This window comes from Sorex fumeus, unplaced genomic scaffold (genome assembly GCF_029834395.1).
Source record: "Sorex fumeus unplaced genomic scaffold, SorFum_2.1 ptg000051l, whole genome shotgun sequence".
Classification (NCBI taxonomy): Eukaryota; Metazoa; Chordata; class Mammalia; order Eulipotyphla; family Soricidae; genus Sorex; species Sorex fumeus.
Window position 1 is genome coordinate 37,042,252 of NW_026606108.1, and position 17,273 is coordinate 37,059,524.

Sequence of the window (17,273 nt, forward strand, 5' to 3'; positions counted from 1 at the left end):
CTGTATCCTAGAGGTCTAAACATTGAAACAAACAACAAATAAAAAAGCTTATGTAGTGTTTCACTATGTGAAAAATAAAACAAATGTAAGGAAAAGAATATAATCACTGAAACTAAGAAATTCTTCAAGTTATTCAAAGTGCAAAAACATCAATATCATTTGTGGTAGTAGTACTTGTACCAAACCTCAGCTATCACATATGAAAAGTGACTGAGCATGTTATTTAGTGTAGCACTGCGGACCTTTGTTCACACCTCTTAAAAGCAGATCACTGGCAATTAGAAAAAGAAAAATGTGTTAAGAATTACATAAATATTAAACAGTGACAAAAACTGAGAGAAAATGAATATGTAACTTCCAAATCCTAACGTATCTCCCCCTCTCCATCATACAACTTTGGGCTTCCAATTGCAAAATCAAGTATTTATATTAAATAAAACAATTCTAGAAAAGGTACTCTGAACCCACCCACCAGGTTATACATACTCTCACTCAATAATGTAAAGAATTGAATTCTTTATTTCGATATCCATAAACGTTGCTATTCTATATTTCTATCCAGGAAGGCAATTTTCTCCTATTTTTTTAATAAACAACAACTTGAATTCTATTGCATGAAAGGGCTACAAATATACATTTGTTAACCAAGCAGAATACAGATATTTTGCTTTACAACTTGCACCTAAGATACCAGAACACGTAGCTGGTTCAAGAGTTGTCATGGCAATTTGGGGTCATTGCCCAAGCTATGCATATAGCAGTTTACATTTTCAAATCTTATGTAGAAAGGGCAATTGTGATATATGTTAACTACATTCCTGAAAAGCCCTTCTGAGTTACAAGTAAATATGTAACCAAAATCTGCACATATTTCTCATGGCAAAACTTCTACATCTGATGCAATTGTCCTAAACAAGTGTTTTAACAAATTCATCTGCAGATATTCTGCCAGTAGATGGTGCTACAAAGGTTGGGGAAGGATTTCCATGAGGACAACAGTTCAGCTTTAGGAAAAAAAGGTTTTAAACCTGCTCTGAAAATACAAAAATGCATTGAGTTTGAGGGTAAAAGAGAACCCTTACTTTTAACCATTCATTACAGAGACCAGTAAGAGGATGAAACTAGGCAATCTGAAAATTTTTAAACAGTTCATATGAATGAAACACATGCTTAACACAAACTATTTCTTTAGAACTACACAGTACATACTTTGAAGTAAATTCTCAATAGAAATGTGACTAATCATGTCAAGATGATAAGCAAATTGCTTAGTACAAGAGATGGATGCACAAAAAACTTTAAAAAGCCACATCCACTTCAAAAGTTTTGCCAGTAAAGGCTAAATTTCAACATGTCACTAGCAGGGTAACGAAAAAAAAAAAAAAACAAAACACAACCCACAGGACCCTTTAAAAGTTTCTAAGTACACATCAAGAATTTTGAGTTAACACGAAAATTTTAACTAATATCCCTTAAAACGGTACGAAATGGATCCTAGAAAAAAAAATGTTAGACATGTACGGTCAAACACAATGATTTATTAAAAAATAAAACGTAAAAATGATTTTTGTACATATGCTTTCAAATTTCAGGCATGGGATCCAAGTAGATTTCATAGAAAATGCTGTAGCCAGGTATCAAGTCCTTACAACAAAATGAACTACCCCCCCCACCCAAAACCCCACCCAGGTTTTGCTACAGAATCAGCAAGTTCACTCCCTCCCCCCCAAAAAAAACACAAAAGTAAAACAAGACATTTTGCTAGTATAAAAACGACCAAGGTCCAAGTAATAATAAAAAAATAGAGTCCATCAATGACTGTAACACAAAAATGTGTATGTGGGGCCAAGTCCATCTTCAGAGGGAGATGAGAGGGGTGGCAGGCAAATAGGGCAACACCCCCAAGGACGAGCAGCCTTCAAAGCGGCTCCCCCCAGGGCAAATGGAGGGTGGGGAGGCAGGCGGTGGGAAGGGACGGGCCTTAGGAGTGGCCCCGAGCTGGGCTGCTGAAAAGCGCTACCCGAGAGCCACTCCCAGGCCTGGCGAGCTCTTTCTCAGAAAGAGCTGCCCCCGTAGCCGCCGCCGCCATAGCCGCCTCTGTAAGGTCCACTGTTACTGCGGCCGCCCCAGCTGCTGCCGCCGCCGCCGCCGCTCTTCATGGGCCCGTACGAGGACTGGTGCTGGCTGTAGCTGCCGAAGCCGCCGAAGCCGTTCCCGTAGTCGCTGCCGCCGTACGAGGAGCCGCCGCCGCCCCCGTAGGCATTGTAGCCGCCGCCGCCGCCGTAGCCCCCGTAGCTGTTGTAACCGCCGCCGCCCTTGGACAGGCCGTTCTGATCGCGCCCCCCGCCGCGGCCGCGGCCGCCCCTGCCGCCCCGCGAGGCCCGCGAGCCGCCGCCGCCGCCGCCGGAGTGGATATCCTCCTTGGGCACGGCCTTCTTCACCTCCACGCGGTGGCCCTGGATCGGGTGGAACTTGACCACGGCGGCCTTGTCGGCCGCGTCGTGGTTCTGGAAATACACGAAGCCGAAGCCCCGCTTCTTGCCCGACTGCTTGTCGGCGATGATCTCCGCCTTCTCCACGGCGCCGAACTGCGAGAAGTGCTCGATCAGGTCGCCCTCAGCCACGTCTCCCTTCAGGCCCCCGACAAAGAGCTTCTTCACCTTAGCGTGGGCACCGGGCCGCGCGGAATCCTCCCGGGACACCGCCCGCTTCAGCTCCACCGTGTTGCCGTCCACAGCGTGGGGCGAGGCGGCCATGGCGGCGTCGGCCTCCTCCACATTGGAATAGGTCACGAAGCCGAAGCAACGGGAGCGCTTGGTCTGGGGGTTCACCACCACCACGCAGTCCGTCAGGGTCCCAAAGGCCTCAAAGTGGCCGCGCAGGCCCGACTCACTCGTCTGCACGTTGAGGCCGCCGATGAACAGCTTACACAACTGGGAATTCTCCATCTCCACAGCCCGGGCCTTCCCCCCGCCCTGCGAGCTCCGAGGTTTCGCCGTCGCCGTTATCGTTGACTGCGGCCTCTACACAGCTTGGGCCCAGCCGCTGCTGGCGCCGCCACCGTCGGTCACCGACGGGAAGGGAAGAAGGGAAGGGGAGGGAAGGAGGTGAAAGGAAGGGGGAGGGAAGGGGAGAAGTGCCGGCTAGAGGGCGAGCCGAGGAGACTGGAACACTACCAAAGCCGTCGCCACCTCCGCTCCCCTATCTGGGCACCACACAAAGAGGCCGCTGAACGCGCGCGCACCCTCCCCGAGGCGTGCGTCACCGCCGACGTACGGCAGCTCGGGGCTGCCAGCCAATCGCCGCCTCGTTCTTCGGAGACCCGCCCACGGCGCCGCAGCGCCACTCTCGGTCACGGACTCCCCGCCCTCCGCGGTCTATTCAAGCCTAGGGCCTGCGCTGCGCGCGCCGCCGCCTCTGCCTCCCCGCTTTCACTCCAGGGCTACCAAGTGTGCCCTGACGAGGGGCAGTCCTGCCCACGGCCCACCCCGACGACTCATTTCCTTCCTGCTTCGCGGCTGTTCCCAGTGGCTTGCCCCCTCCCCTTTCCAGATCCCCTCGCCCAACTCCGCAGTGGCGTTCGCGCCAGCCCCTTGAGAGACGTGTCGGTCCAGCCAATCACCACGAAGCGCCCGCACCCACTTCCGTTTTCGGCAGCCTCTGGACGGGCGCGCTCTCCGGTGCGCGCTGGCTTGGGCGACCCCAAAGTGCGGAGCTTGGCGGTCACCCGCTGTGCCCCCTCCCGCCCTGTGCTTGGTGGGCAGGGCGGGTGTTACTGGGGGCGCGTTGGGGGCCGTTCCCAACGGATGCGGCCTGGGGCGCCACGCGCGGGCTTTTTGAAAACTTGACTGTTGGGTTTGGGGGGCCTGGATCTACCCGCCGCGTCTCAACGTAGCCGCTATACCTGGCGCCCCCGCCCCACTCGTCCCCACAAAGATGGAGGTAGAGGCCTGTCGCGAAAGGCCGTTATAAACCGTTTACTGCAAGCCGATGCGCGATTCAACTAAAACACCGACACGTGACCCTGCACTAAAGCGAGTCCGCGGCGGGGTGGACAGCGGCATGTCAAATGTATGCCAGGCTTTCTCAAGGCGTGGCACGAGACCCTGCCACCTGCCGCTATCCGAGAGGGCCCCCAGGGTTCACGCTCGGGGGCTCACGCACTCGACTGCAGACGTTTTCGTTTTACCTCACTGAACTATCGATGTGTTGACATTATCCTTGCTTCGGTCCCTACTAAAACTACCGTATCACGGCATAGGGCATTGCCTACTCATACTACGGACCCCCAAGTGCCTTAGGGTGGGATTCACACAACAGAGCATGTGCGTCATGCTACCCAAAGCGGACCCACCACCTTGCCTCATGCAGTTTACAGTCTATTAGGGCAGACCAAGACTATATAATGGCGGGTGGTGAGATTATACCTTTTGAGGGGGAAAAATGAGAGGGTCAGAGAAATTGCTCACCTGGCATTCGGAGGCCCCAGGATGGATCCCAAACATTGTGTAAGGGTTGACCAAGAAACCTCTGGGTGTAGAAGTGTTGTTTCACTGTCCCCTTGGACCAGGACCAGGGCCTCACCTGAGCAACTGAACCACCTGACTTCCCTGAGGGAAAATCACACACAGTGACACACAGTGGCAGTGACCCCCAGGCTCCTAGGAGCCTCTGTCCAAAAATTCTTAAAGACAATAAAAAGCTATTTCCTCTCACATTCTCATTCTCTCTCTCTCTCTCTCTCTCTCTCTCTCTCTCTCTCTCTCAATAAAAATGTGTCTAGTTGCTAAATGAAGATAAGAGGGAGGAAAATAAAACTGAAATATTAGAAATCTGGAAACCTAAAAGTGAAGCATGATGGAAGGAAGGAAGGGAGAGAGGAAAGGAGAGGGAGGGAGGAAACAAGGGAGGATTAGTGGGTGGTAGGCTATGATAAATGAAAATTCCATATTTAAATGATAATGAGAATATAAATGGGGCATGTTTTCTGGGATGCATTCAACATTAGGTCAGATGAGATAATTCATTTTAAATATGCATTTATATTTTAATCTAAATTAAATGCTAAAAGTCATACAAGATAAATCTGATGGAAGCTGGATCTCAGCCCTTCAAACCTTGTATCTCCCTGCCTCCTAAATTGAACTAATCTTCTACACCACCTAATTAGGGATCCATTAATTAAACTGGGGGTTAATTTCCACTGACCAGGAAAGCTTAACAGAAACAATGTCTGGATCACATGGAGAAGGTCTTTGGGGTAAAGGGAAAAGATACTTAAGAAGCCAGGATAAATGAAAAATAATTGGAATGCTACATTCTTTTAGGAGATTAGACTGGTAAAGATTGTAGCAGTGAATAAAGACTGTCACATAAACACCTAGGGAACTAAATTGATTTCCTATCAGATAAATCTTTCAGGGAGAAACATTTTTTCTACTTACCTTTTTAGATCATTGCCTGATTTTCTTTCTTGGTTTTAATATAATAAAATACTAGAAATTTGATAAAGTGATAGAACAGAGATTAGAAAGAAGATTGGCCCAAGATGTGACTAAGAAAATCCTCTGGAACATCCTGCTCATGCACAACCCCTTTTTCTTACTACCAAGTATACTTTAAGCCCAGTGCAAGTGCTCATCCATTCCTACTCTAGAAAATAATAAAAGAGACGGTTTTTCGCCTCTGCAAGGCAGCCTACTAAGGATATCTAGTGCCTCAGCTTCCTTACTCTTCCCTCAAATAGTTTCTACTGAAATTGGTCATGTCATCTCCAGTACTCTGCTTTTAATCTTGACTGCTTTAAGACAAGTGCTGAGTGTTGCGTCTCAAGAGGACATGAGGCCTGGGATAATGTGGTGCACTCAGGAAGGGACAGAGGAACTACATGTCTAGCATGCAGTGTCCTTATTCCAAATCATCAGTGTTTAATACTTTCCATGATCAGAAAAACATTTTCCTACTGATAATAAAGGCAATTATTCTATTACAATAAATCACATAACATATTTTCTCCATCAGTCATGTACACTTATTAACTTGTTAACTACCATAATGCCTCAAGGTGCCAACATAAAGATGCAAGACCAGGGGCCATTCCCAGATCAGGAGGCATTCCTTGTGCTTCCGCAGTCAATTCCCAGACCTGAATTCAGCCCATATTCACAATCTCACGGGGCTCATATAGTCTTTCAACACCCGAGCATGCTTATAACAATTCTACTTGACATAGATGTCCTGGCTTTCCAAAATAGCACTGTAGCACTGTCCTTCCATTGTTCATCGAACGTCTCCATTGTGAGACTTGTTACTGTTTTTGGCATATTGAATACACCATGGGGAGCTTGCCAGGCTCTGCCATGCGGGCGGAATACTCTGGGTAGCTTACCAAGCTCTCTGAGAGAGACAGAGGAATCGAACTCAGGTCAGCTGCATGCAAAGCAAACGCCCTACCCGCTGTGCTATCACTCCAGCCCTAATAAAAAATTTAAAACAAAAATAAAATAAAAGTATTTTTAAATATAGCTGAGAGACAGGGAGATAGCTCAACAGGCTGACTACATGCACTACAAACAAGAGGTCCAGATTCTATACTGCACACCACATGGTTCTCTGTACCTGGCCAGGTACTGCTGGGTGTGGCTCATACACCAAAATATAGCTGAATTTTACACAACCTTATTTCTACCCCCCTCTGCCAAACTTGATTATAAAAACTAGTATTTGGTAGTTACACAACTCAAACCAAAACACTATAGAGCCAGAGACAGTACAGTGGTTAAGGCACATATGTTACAGGAGGTCAACCTCGATTTGATATAGTATATGGATCATCAAGCACCAATACATACAGCCTTGCACACAAACCCCTATCCCCACAGTCAGTACCTCTTGGGTTAGTCCAGGTAATTCCTGGCACTGAAGGAAACCAGTAGCAATGCATGTCAGGGTCCAAGCCTGAACAGTCAGTCATGCCAGCTGCCCAAGAATATCTGGGAGGCTCTCCCCACACCATGTCTCCTGAACACTTCTTTTTTTTTTCCTTTGAGGTCAGGGGTTGAGGCCACCCTCATTGGTGCTCAGAGCTTACACCTGACTCAGAAATCAGTGATGCTCAGAAATCAATCCTAGCAAAGCTTAGGGGATCCTATGCAGTACTAGGATCAAACCTGGACCAGCCACATGCAAGGTAAGTGCCTTAACCCTTGCACTATCTCTCTGGTCCCCTAAGCACTGCTTGAGAGACCCAAAACACACACACACACACACACACACACACACACACAGTGATACTGAGGGAGACACTACTGGCAGTGCTTGGGAGACTATGCAATGATGCTAGGGATCCAACTAGGGTTCCTAATACAAAGCATGCTTTCCAACTCTTTCTCTCATCTCACTGGCCCCAAGGCCATGTGTTTTTGTATCTAAGTTATACTAAAAAAATAAAGAACATGAGAAAGAAAGAAAAAAAATGAACTCAGAGGAAACTATGTTCAGCTATATTTCCATTAAAAGGAAACTAATATTTTTTTCTAGTCAATTTATTGTTGCATCTGAATGTCTTTCTAGTTAGGGTTTAGTTATGGAGTGAACTGAAGACCAGGCAAACTTACCTCAATTTTCCCTCACACACAAACACACATGAAGTTTTAAAGCCTAGTACTTATAGACAAGGTGACTGAAGAGGTGGTTAAGTGAAAATGAGAGTTATGGTAAGGTCCTATTCAATAAAACTGATGTCATTTTAAGAAGAGGAAGAAACACCTGGTGCTCACGTTCATGTGTGAAGGAAAGTCTGCTAGAGGGTAACCAACTGCAAGTCATGTGAAGAAGGCAGTCAAGGAGGGTTCATATGGCAATGAATTTCAGAAAACAAAAATGTGGGCCAGGATGTAACTCAGTGGTAGAGCATTTGCCTGGAATGTGCTATGCCTTGGATTCAATCACCTGCAACACACACACACACACACACACACACACACACACACACACACACACACACAGATTAGATATAAAAATGAGTTATCCTGCCCCTCCCAGGCCTAGTCTCAAGACACTGGCCAGATTTAAGATTAATTCAAGGCTCCAACTTAAGAATGACCCTGTGGTCCAGAGAGATAGTACATAGAGTAGGGTGCTTGCCTTGCACAAGGCCAACCAACACAGTTTCTTTCCCAGGAACCAGATATGGCTCCCTGTAGGATAACACTGTTCTGTCCTTCCTGCATAACCTCAGGAATAGTTGATAGTTTATTGGACTGAGGAAAAGAGAAAAACACCTTAAGAGGTATCTTGCCCTTGAGCAGTCAGGAAGGGCTTTCTTATGTTGATTTGGCTACCTGACTGGGTGGAGCATCAGCCCAGACTAAAAGGGAGCTGGAGAAGGAGAGAGCAGGGCTGAAAGATGGACTACCGAGAGACTAGCAAGGGGAACATGTGCTTGAGAGAACCTAGGCCCTCCACAACATAAGTTCTTCTATGGGATAAACTTCCCTGTAATAAACTGCCACTAAGATCAACCGGCCTGGCCCTCATCTCTTCCTTCATCTGCCCTTGGCCAACAGCCGTCCCGATGCAGGCCATACACAGCGGCTCTAGGGCACCGAACGCGGGCGGTGAGATAGAGCCGTCCAGAGAGCCCGCGAACACACAACCTTCTGCGTGCATAGTTTTTTACAGCTGGCGTCCCTTGGGCGGGCTCGAGCTACCAACTAAAGGTAAGAATTGCGTTCGGTGTACCCCCACTGTAGAAAGTGAATGGGAGAATAGGAGTTTTTAGTTTGCTGGGAGTTAGAATCCTAACAGCAATCCCCCACTAAGATGGGACAGATTCTGGGCCTTCCCAAGATCTTTCATAGTGTCTCGAGCCGGACTGAACAGGCCAAGACATTTATGGATTTGATTCAGCGTCTCTCCCGCAAAATAGGGAACCCAGAATTCTACATTTCCAGAGACCAGCTCCGGTCCTGCCTTAAGGTAGTTTATGAAGTTAACCCATGGTTCCCAGATGAAGGGACTCTAGAAACCAAGATTTGGGAAAAAGTTAAGAAAAATGTCTATAAGGCATCTAAGGAAGGGACTAAGATCCCCCTAGAATTCTGGAATACATGGGAGATTGTTGATTCTATTCTCTTGTTTTGGAAAAGCACAGTTGAGGAGGAGGAGAATATTAGCAATAATACGGCCTCAGCTCCTCCCCTACCTAAGTCTCGAAAGGGTTTTCATAGTGAAAATATTTCTCAGGCTGATGAATATAGTTTCGCTTCCAATGCATCAGATGAAAGTGATATGGATTATGAGTCTGCTAGCATTTACTCGGATTATGAGTCCGAGAGTAGCTCAGCAAAGCGGCCTCCAGACCGCTCGGGACATGCTCCCAATCACCCAGTACAGGCTGAGAAGAAGCAGCTTCCATCTTATCGCAGGTTAAGAATGGATTCTCTCGGTCGTTTCAAAAAGGCCTGTGCCTCATACGGGCCTACATCTCCATACTGTAGGGAGTATCTTACAGACTGGAGTAAAAAGGCTTACTGGGTACCTCAAGATTTTCTCATGGTTGCTAAAACGTGCTTAAACCCTTCTCAGTACCTACAGTGGAGGATGTGGTTCAGTGATGAGGCCAAGGCAAGGCTTCAGAGCCTAGGCCAGGCTGGACGGAAATTTTCAGATATTAAGCTGACTTATGAGATGTTAATAGGTGAAGGGAAATGGCGTGACCCAAAAAGGCAAGTCACCTTGCCTCGTGCTGTTTTTGCTCATATCCGTGACATAGCCCTGCGTGCATGGGAGAAGATTGATGCAGATGCAGAATTTAAGGGAAGTTTTACTAAGATTGTCCAGAGGGCCTCAGAACCCTATGCAGATTTCATAGGGAGGTTGATGGAAGCTATTGAAATGCAGGTTAAGTGTAAGGAAGCTCAGGAGCTGTTGACTAAACAATTGGCCTTTGAAAATGCTAATGAAGATTGCCAGGCCATTCTGAGCCCTATCAAAGAGAAGGAAGATATAATGGGGTATTTGAAAGCATGCAGAAATGTTGATTCTGTTAAATATAAGGTGCAGATGAAGGCTTTTGAGGCCTATACTGTACAGAGGCAAGCTCAGAAAAGATGTTTTAATTGTGGAAAACCAGGCCACTTTCGTAAGAACTGCAGGGCACCTCCCAAACATACTATTGTGAGAGCACCTCCTGGGCCCTTTCCCAGGTATGAGAAGGGAAACTACTGGGCCAGAGACTGCAGAGCCAGACTTGCACCTCCCGGGCCCTGTCCCAGGTGTAAGAGAGGAAATCACTGGGCCAGAGATTGTCGCTTCAATTTTGATGCACCTGTTGACCCCAATTCGGGAAACCTGCAAGGGCACCAGCCCCAGGTCCCGCAATATCAGGGGATGTTCCCAGCTGCAGCCCCTCTCCCCAGTGTGGAGTTTCAGAGCTCCAATCAGTATACTCCCTGCAGCCAATAACGGCAGGAAGCGCAGCCCTGGATATTCCCTACCCTGATACGGTTACTATAACCCCTACCCAGTTTTACTACAATTAAATTCTGGTATAAAGGGACCAATCCCACAAGGCACTGTAGGTACTACTTTTAGGGAGAAGCAGTTTGACTTTTAAGAGAATGCTGCGGCTTTAAGCCCACCACCTCTCCGTATTCAGTGGACATATGGCATGTTTAATAAAAAACAAAAAAAGGAGGTATTTTCTCAACTGAATGTAGCAGGGAAACTCCTCATTCGAGGAAAAGGCTATGCTTTTGTTTCAACAGATGATAACCCCACTGAGAAACTTTGGATCCCATTACGTCTCATCAGAAGTTGAATTCATCCGCCTGAGTTGGATCTCAGACCAGCAGAGACTCACAACCCTTCAAAATCCAGCCCCAAACCATCTCCAAACTGATTTCAGCTAGAAGTCACAAAGGAAAGAAGAGGAACCTGCATCAGAGGACCTCCAGCAAGGCCTCCAGCTCTTTTAGCACATCATGAGTTCACATTAAGGCATTCCTTATACCTCTCTTTTACAGGTTGCGGATTGGACAACGCCAAGCCTCCACATTTTGAATTAACAAAACTTTACTTTTACCCTTTTTCTTGGAATTCACAGGTTCCTGAAGGAGAAAGGAATGGCTTTTAAACAGGAACACCTTTTTATTTCTCTCTAGGATATCCATTTGTATTGGAACTTCCCTCTGTCTTTCTCTCTACTCACAGGCACGGAGACCAAACACTGATGGTTAAAGCCTCTGATAACTTTAAAAAAGTGTTTTTCTCAAACATAAGCTAGGTTGCACATCTATGACTGCTGATGAACCTGACCGGAGAATGGCTGCATTCCCCTGCTGAAGTACTCCTGCCAGAAGTTGTGATGCTCCTGTTCCAGTGCTCCCCGGCTGATCCAGTGCTTCCTGAAATTTATTGGACTCCTAATAGCTGCTCCCCTGGGAATCATTGCTGCAACCACTCCTGATGCTGTTACAGGAACAACTCTTCAGTTTTGATCCAGACACTTTGTTTCTTCAGAATGGGACTAAGTGACTCTCATCATTGGTGATTCTAGTCACCCCTGGACAGTGCAGGACAATTGGACGCTTTACTATAAGCACTGCTCTAGGTCCAGGATTGGACTGAACTCTTGGTACAACTAATGAGACTGTTTTGTGTTTGGAATTGTTCCTTTGTTTCAAATTTTGTGTTTTTGTAAAAAGAAAAAAGGGGGGAGATGTAGGGTTCAGATTTATTGGGTTGCTCCCATCACAGTGCTCCCATTTCTCTGTGTTTATTTGTAACTTTCTTTGTTTCTGTTGACTTGTAAATTATTGTTTTTCTCTTTTCCCTAAGCCCTTTGCATAGTTTATTCAGAGCAATGTTCTTTTTGTATGGACACAAGAAGACATGCTTTTGTAATGTGACTCTCAGTGATATTTCATTCCTGGGTATCTGCTTTCTCAACTTAAGCCTCAGTTGCCCTCACTTCCTATCACCCCTAAAGGCAGGGTCCCGACGAGGGACTGGATGGACCCAGGGCAAGCTGTAAGCTATGTGCTACCCTGGCATCGAGATGGGCCTGGCCAAAGTGCCATAATGCTTAACTATAAGTTAAGAGCTTGGTCATGGACAAATGCTGTCATGATCCAAAAAGTAATAACTAGATTTGGACCCTGCTAGGGCTAGGAATGATTAATCTGGCCTGAGCACTGTACTCTGAGTCTATGGCAAGATGTTCCCGGGAGAGCTGCCCTACAAGTCTCAATGTTATCTCTTACTGTGTCCACACAAAAATAGCTAGTAATTTTTCCTGTTTCAAATTTTGTGTTTTTTGTAAAAAGAAAAAGGGGGAGATGTAGGATAACACTGTTCTGTCCTTCCTGCATAACCTCAGGAATAGTTGATAGTTTATTGGACTGAGGAAAAGAGAAAAACACCTTAAGAGGTATCTTGCCCTTGAGCAGTCAGGAAGGGCTTTCTTATGTTGATTTGGCTACCTGACTGGGTGGAGCGTCAGCCCAGACTAAAAGGGAGCTGGAGAAGGAGAGAGCAGGGCTGAAAGATGGACTACCGAGAGACTAGCAAGGGGAACATGTGCTTGAGAGAACCTAGGCCCTCCACAACATAAGTTCTTCTATGGGATAAACTTCCCTGTAATAAACTGCCACTAAGATCAACCGGCCTGGCCCTCATCTCTTCCTTCATCTGCCCTTGGCCAACAGCCGTCCCGATGCAGGCCATACACAGCGGCTCTAGGGCACCGAACGCGGGCGGTGAGATAGAGCCGTCCAGAGAGCCCGCGAACACACAACCTTCTGCGTGCATAGTTTTTTACAGCTCCCCAAATCCTGTCAGGAGTGATTCCTGAGCACAAAGACAAAAGTAAGTGCTAGGCACTGCCATTGTGCCCTGTGCGCCCCACCCTCCCAAAAAAGCAAAAAAAAAAAAAAAGACCGAAGAATACCAATGACTTGAGGGGAGGGGTGTGAGGGGGGAGGGCACACCCAGCAGTGCTCAGGTATTACTCCTGGCTCTGCACTCAGGGATTGCTTTTGGAGGGTAGGGAACCTTATGAGGTACCTGGGATTGAACATGGTTGACTGTGTACAAGGCAAGCTCCCTACCTGCTGTGTTCGCTTTGGCCCCCTATGAATTTAATTTGGGAACTTAACAATGTTCAGAAAGCCTGGGGCCCTCCCTGCTGTTTTCAACCAACCAGGTCAAACATTCAATGTGAGAGGCCCTATGGTGCTGGAGATTACTTGGACCTGGGGTCTATGGTGATGAGGTTGGGGATGGGGGCTCCAAGGCTGTACTGTGGAAGGGGGTGAGAACCATGAGTGCTGGAGAGTGAATGGGGGCTCTGCTTTATGCAAGACATGAATCTTTCACCCTAGTTCTATGATTTTAAGTGAAGAGTGAAATTAGTCAGAAGGTCAGGGACAGATACAGAATGACTGCACTCATTTGTGGGATGTGAAAAAAAAAACCATAATATGAGACCGATACCCAAGAAGAGTAGAAACAAGGGTAAGAAAGACTGATCCATGGTTGGAATTCTACTTCAAGTGTTCAGGGAAAAGGCAATTGTGATAGAGAAGGAACCACTATGCCGAAGATAGTGGGAAATGGTCAATCTGGATAAGAACTGGGTGCTGAAAGTAGATAAACGGACAAACATGATGACCTCTCAGTTTCTGTATTGTAAGTCACAATGCCCAAAAGAAGAGAGACAGAGAGAAAGAAGAAAAGTTCCTGGCATAGAGACAGGCTGGGGTGTGATGGGAAGGTGGCAGAAGGGAAACTGGGGACTGGTGGATGGATGGGTGTTGAAACACTGTACAACTGAAACCTGATGAACAGCCTTGTAACTGTGTATCTCATGATAATTCAATTAAAAAATAAAGAGTCTCTCATGGCATTGCTCAGAGAACTATATAGGATGCCAGGGATTGAACCTGGATCAGCAGCATGCAAGGCCAGCTCTCTACTTGCTGTACTATCATTCTGGCCCTAGTAATAAATTATCTTTAACCTACTTATTCATTATTTCTGTCATTCTGGACTCACAAAATGCTACTTTATTAATATTTTTTATATTCTTAAAGTATACTAGATTTGGCCACTGTAAATTGATTCATCTTATTTGCACATTCTTTTGACAAGTCCTCATAATTTCTTACTATCCTAATGAGATAGTTCAGGTTCATTTTGAACTCTCTCTGCCCTGTCCTATAATAATAAGCCTTCCCTTCAGAAAATCTTGGTTGCATTTAGTAAAGAACCACACTTAGAGATCAAGATAGGGTACTGGATGCTGTTAGAGGAGCACTGCTGTTCCTAAACAGAAATAGAGAACATATAAAAGTATCCACACATTAGATGTATGTAATCCATAATTTACATCTACACTTATTTCTCATCCCTCTATTCTTCTGTCATGAGTTCCCAACACTACATCCAATACCAATCTAATGCCACAGAACTCATTTTGTATTATTCCTTTCCTGTATTTACAACTGTTGTCTATGACAGAAAAAATACCTGCCTCCCAATACCCTTAATATATTTAATCATTGGCTCCATGATGCCTGTATGGAGTCAGCCAAACATGCCCTCCTTGGCCTGCTCAGACTCTCATATACTGCAGGCTCCCCACTGCAGCACAGGTTCTGCTCATGTAGATGCTCCCACACCCTGCTCCTACACCCCTCCCCCCACACATACCATGCATGGCTTCAGCACCCACAGTCATGTCACCACCACCCTCCTACAGATTCTCTACCCTCTCCAATTAGGTTCGGAGAGATGATGCCAGGCCAATGAGTACCTTCTTCACCCTACTTGAGTGACTTAAAAATTTACAACTCAGACACTGACCCAGTTTTTACCTCACTTAGCATCTAACACCTGTGCCCCGCTGCAGCAGTCACTACCCCTCTGTGCAAAAAAACCCCAAACCTCACCCAGGCTCCCAGCTAGGACTCCCAACAACCACAGAGGCTGACACCTTTCTTCCCTCACAGACACCCTCCTGTTCCCACCAGGGCTACCATGTGCCATGCAGTCATCTCCCCCAGCTGTAGCAGATGCCTACCTTACTCAGCCCTACTTAACGATGGTCATGTGTAATTCCTGGCCATGATTTCTGGACCATACCTAACGGTGTTTTCAGCATACAGTAGCACACTAGAGTGACTATTGGGGATGTGCAAGAAGCCATGTGGCTCCAGTATTCAAAATTGGGGGTCCCACCTTTGAACCATTTTTCCAGCCTTTTACCAAGATTTCTAATTGTGGGGGAGGGTTGGGTCACATTCAGTGGTGCTATGGGGGCTATTCCTGGCTGTATACTCAACAATGACCTCCGGTGGTGATGGGGGAAACCATATGCAGTGCCTGCTGTCAGCAACAAAAGAAGTGCCTTACATTCTGCATTCTCTCTTCCGCACCATCGCCTTTTCTTTTGGGGGATTTGGGAGCACAACCGATGATTACTGATATCTCCGTGCCCAGGGATCATTCCTGGTGATGCTTGGGGACCTTTCTGGCTATGTGTACAACAAGCATCTTAACCCCTGCACTGATTTCTTAATGATAATCACTTTATTTTTAAACACCCTCGTTATCTTTTCAACTCTGATATTCAACTTTCTCACTCACAAAAAAAGTTCATGAGTAGGCGTACAAAAGTTTAAAAGCACCTAAAAATAGACCACAATTGAAATTATAATTTTATTTTATAATTTAATGTTCTGACAGGTTAAGAATTTTTATCTATATTTTTGGGAATGAAGGGTTTGGACCATACCTGTCAGTGCACAGGGAAACCATACGTAATACCAGGGATTGAACTCGGATTGGCTGACTGCAAGGAAGGCACCTTAACATCTGTACCATCTCTTTGACCTTGAAATTATATTTTAAAAACCTAGGAACTAGATAGATACTTCAATAGGTTTAAGTATATGATTTGATTGCAGTGAGACAGGTTCAATCCCTGTCACTGCAAGATACCGGTATAACTCTACGACCCACCCCTGCCTCTGAGTACCAGCTGGGTAGCCTTTATTCACTGCTGAGTATGATCCAAAATGAAAACTAGGGGGGAAAATGTACAATCTCTGGAGCCCAGAATATAGATCATTTGCATGTAAGAGGTCCTGGGAGGAAGGGAAGGAGGTAACAAAGGAGGTGGGGGAAGAGAAGGAGGGAAAGGAAGAAGGAAAGAGGGAAGGGGGAGGAAGGAAAAGGGGAAAAAACAAGGAGGGAAGGAAGGAGGAGGAAGGGAGGGAGGGAGGAAGGAAGTGCCTCTGTTTTTATTGGTAAATAAAATCATTGCAGGCTTCAGGAATAGGGTAAAGGTTGCAAAGGAAGAATGTCGTCCAGTGAGCTGGGGATAACTGAGAGTAGACAATTGTGGTAGGGGAGATTTCTTACGACAACACAAAATGATTTCAAATTATTCATGTTGAGAATTTTTAAATAATGACTCATACTGCAGCATAGAATAGGTACCTTGCATAATAATAGAACAGTATAGTATGTGTAGTACCAGATGGCTTGGGAGCCCCACGCTCTTTCTTGCCACCTGCTTTCAGTGGTCTCGGGCCACTTGCCACCCTGAAAGGAGATGCCATGGGCGGACGAAGGAGGAAAGGAGGACCTGGCTGGTCGGTGATCAGTTGCCATTTATTCTATTTTCCCCATGCACCTGTTCCAGTCTCACTAAGCTCCCCATTCTAGTCTTAACACTGTCCCCCACTGCTGTCTCTTCCAGTGTCTCCCGTTCATCTCTCCACACTCCCACTCTCCATGCTCCAAGCTCTCTCCAACTCCCCACCTGGGAATCTGGGTAGCAGAATCAACACATCTACTCCCCACCTGGGTAGCAGAATCAACATATCAAAGCTCTTCCTGACTGCTTATCAGGCTCTGGAGGGGAAATACCACCTAGGGGTGTTTCTCCTCTTCTTAGTCCAAAAACTTAATTAACATCTTAATTCTACTACTTAATGTTAGTTATTTTGTATGGACTAAGAGATACATTAAGCTTGTAGGGTGGCTCTCCTGGGGACATCTCCCCATAGATCTCAGACTACAGTGCTCAGGTCAGAGTAATCTTTCCTAACCTTAGCAGGGTCCTATCTAGTTGTACTTTCTGTATCATAACAGAATTTGTCCATGACCATGCTTTTAATTTATAGTTAAGTACTATGGCACTTTGGCCAGGCCCATTTTGATGCCAGGGTAGCTCACAGCTTGCCCTGGGTCCATCCAGTCTC

General features: G+C 46.2%; 1 protein-coding gene across 1 annotated transcript; it reads right to left on the reverse strand.

Annotated features, from left to right (window-relative positions):
* Positions 1-501: 501 nt before the first annotated feature.
* HNRNPA0 (heterogeneous nuclear ribonucleoprotein A0) lies at positions 502-3,311 on the reverse strand. Its single transcript, XM_056124537.1, has one exon. It carries the CDS (start codon positions 2,946-2,948, stop codon positions 2,055-2,057), a length of 894 nt encoding a protein of 297 aa, XP_055980512.1. The 5' UTR covers positions 2,949-3,311; the 3' UTR covers positions 502-2,054.
* Positions 3,312-17,273: the final 13,962 nt, after the last annotated feature.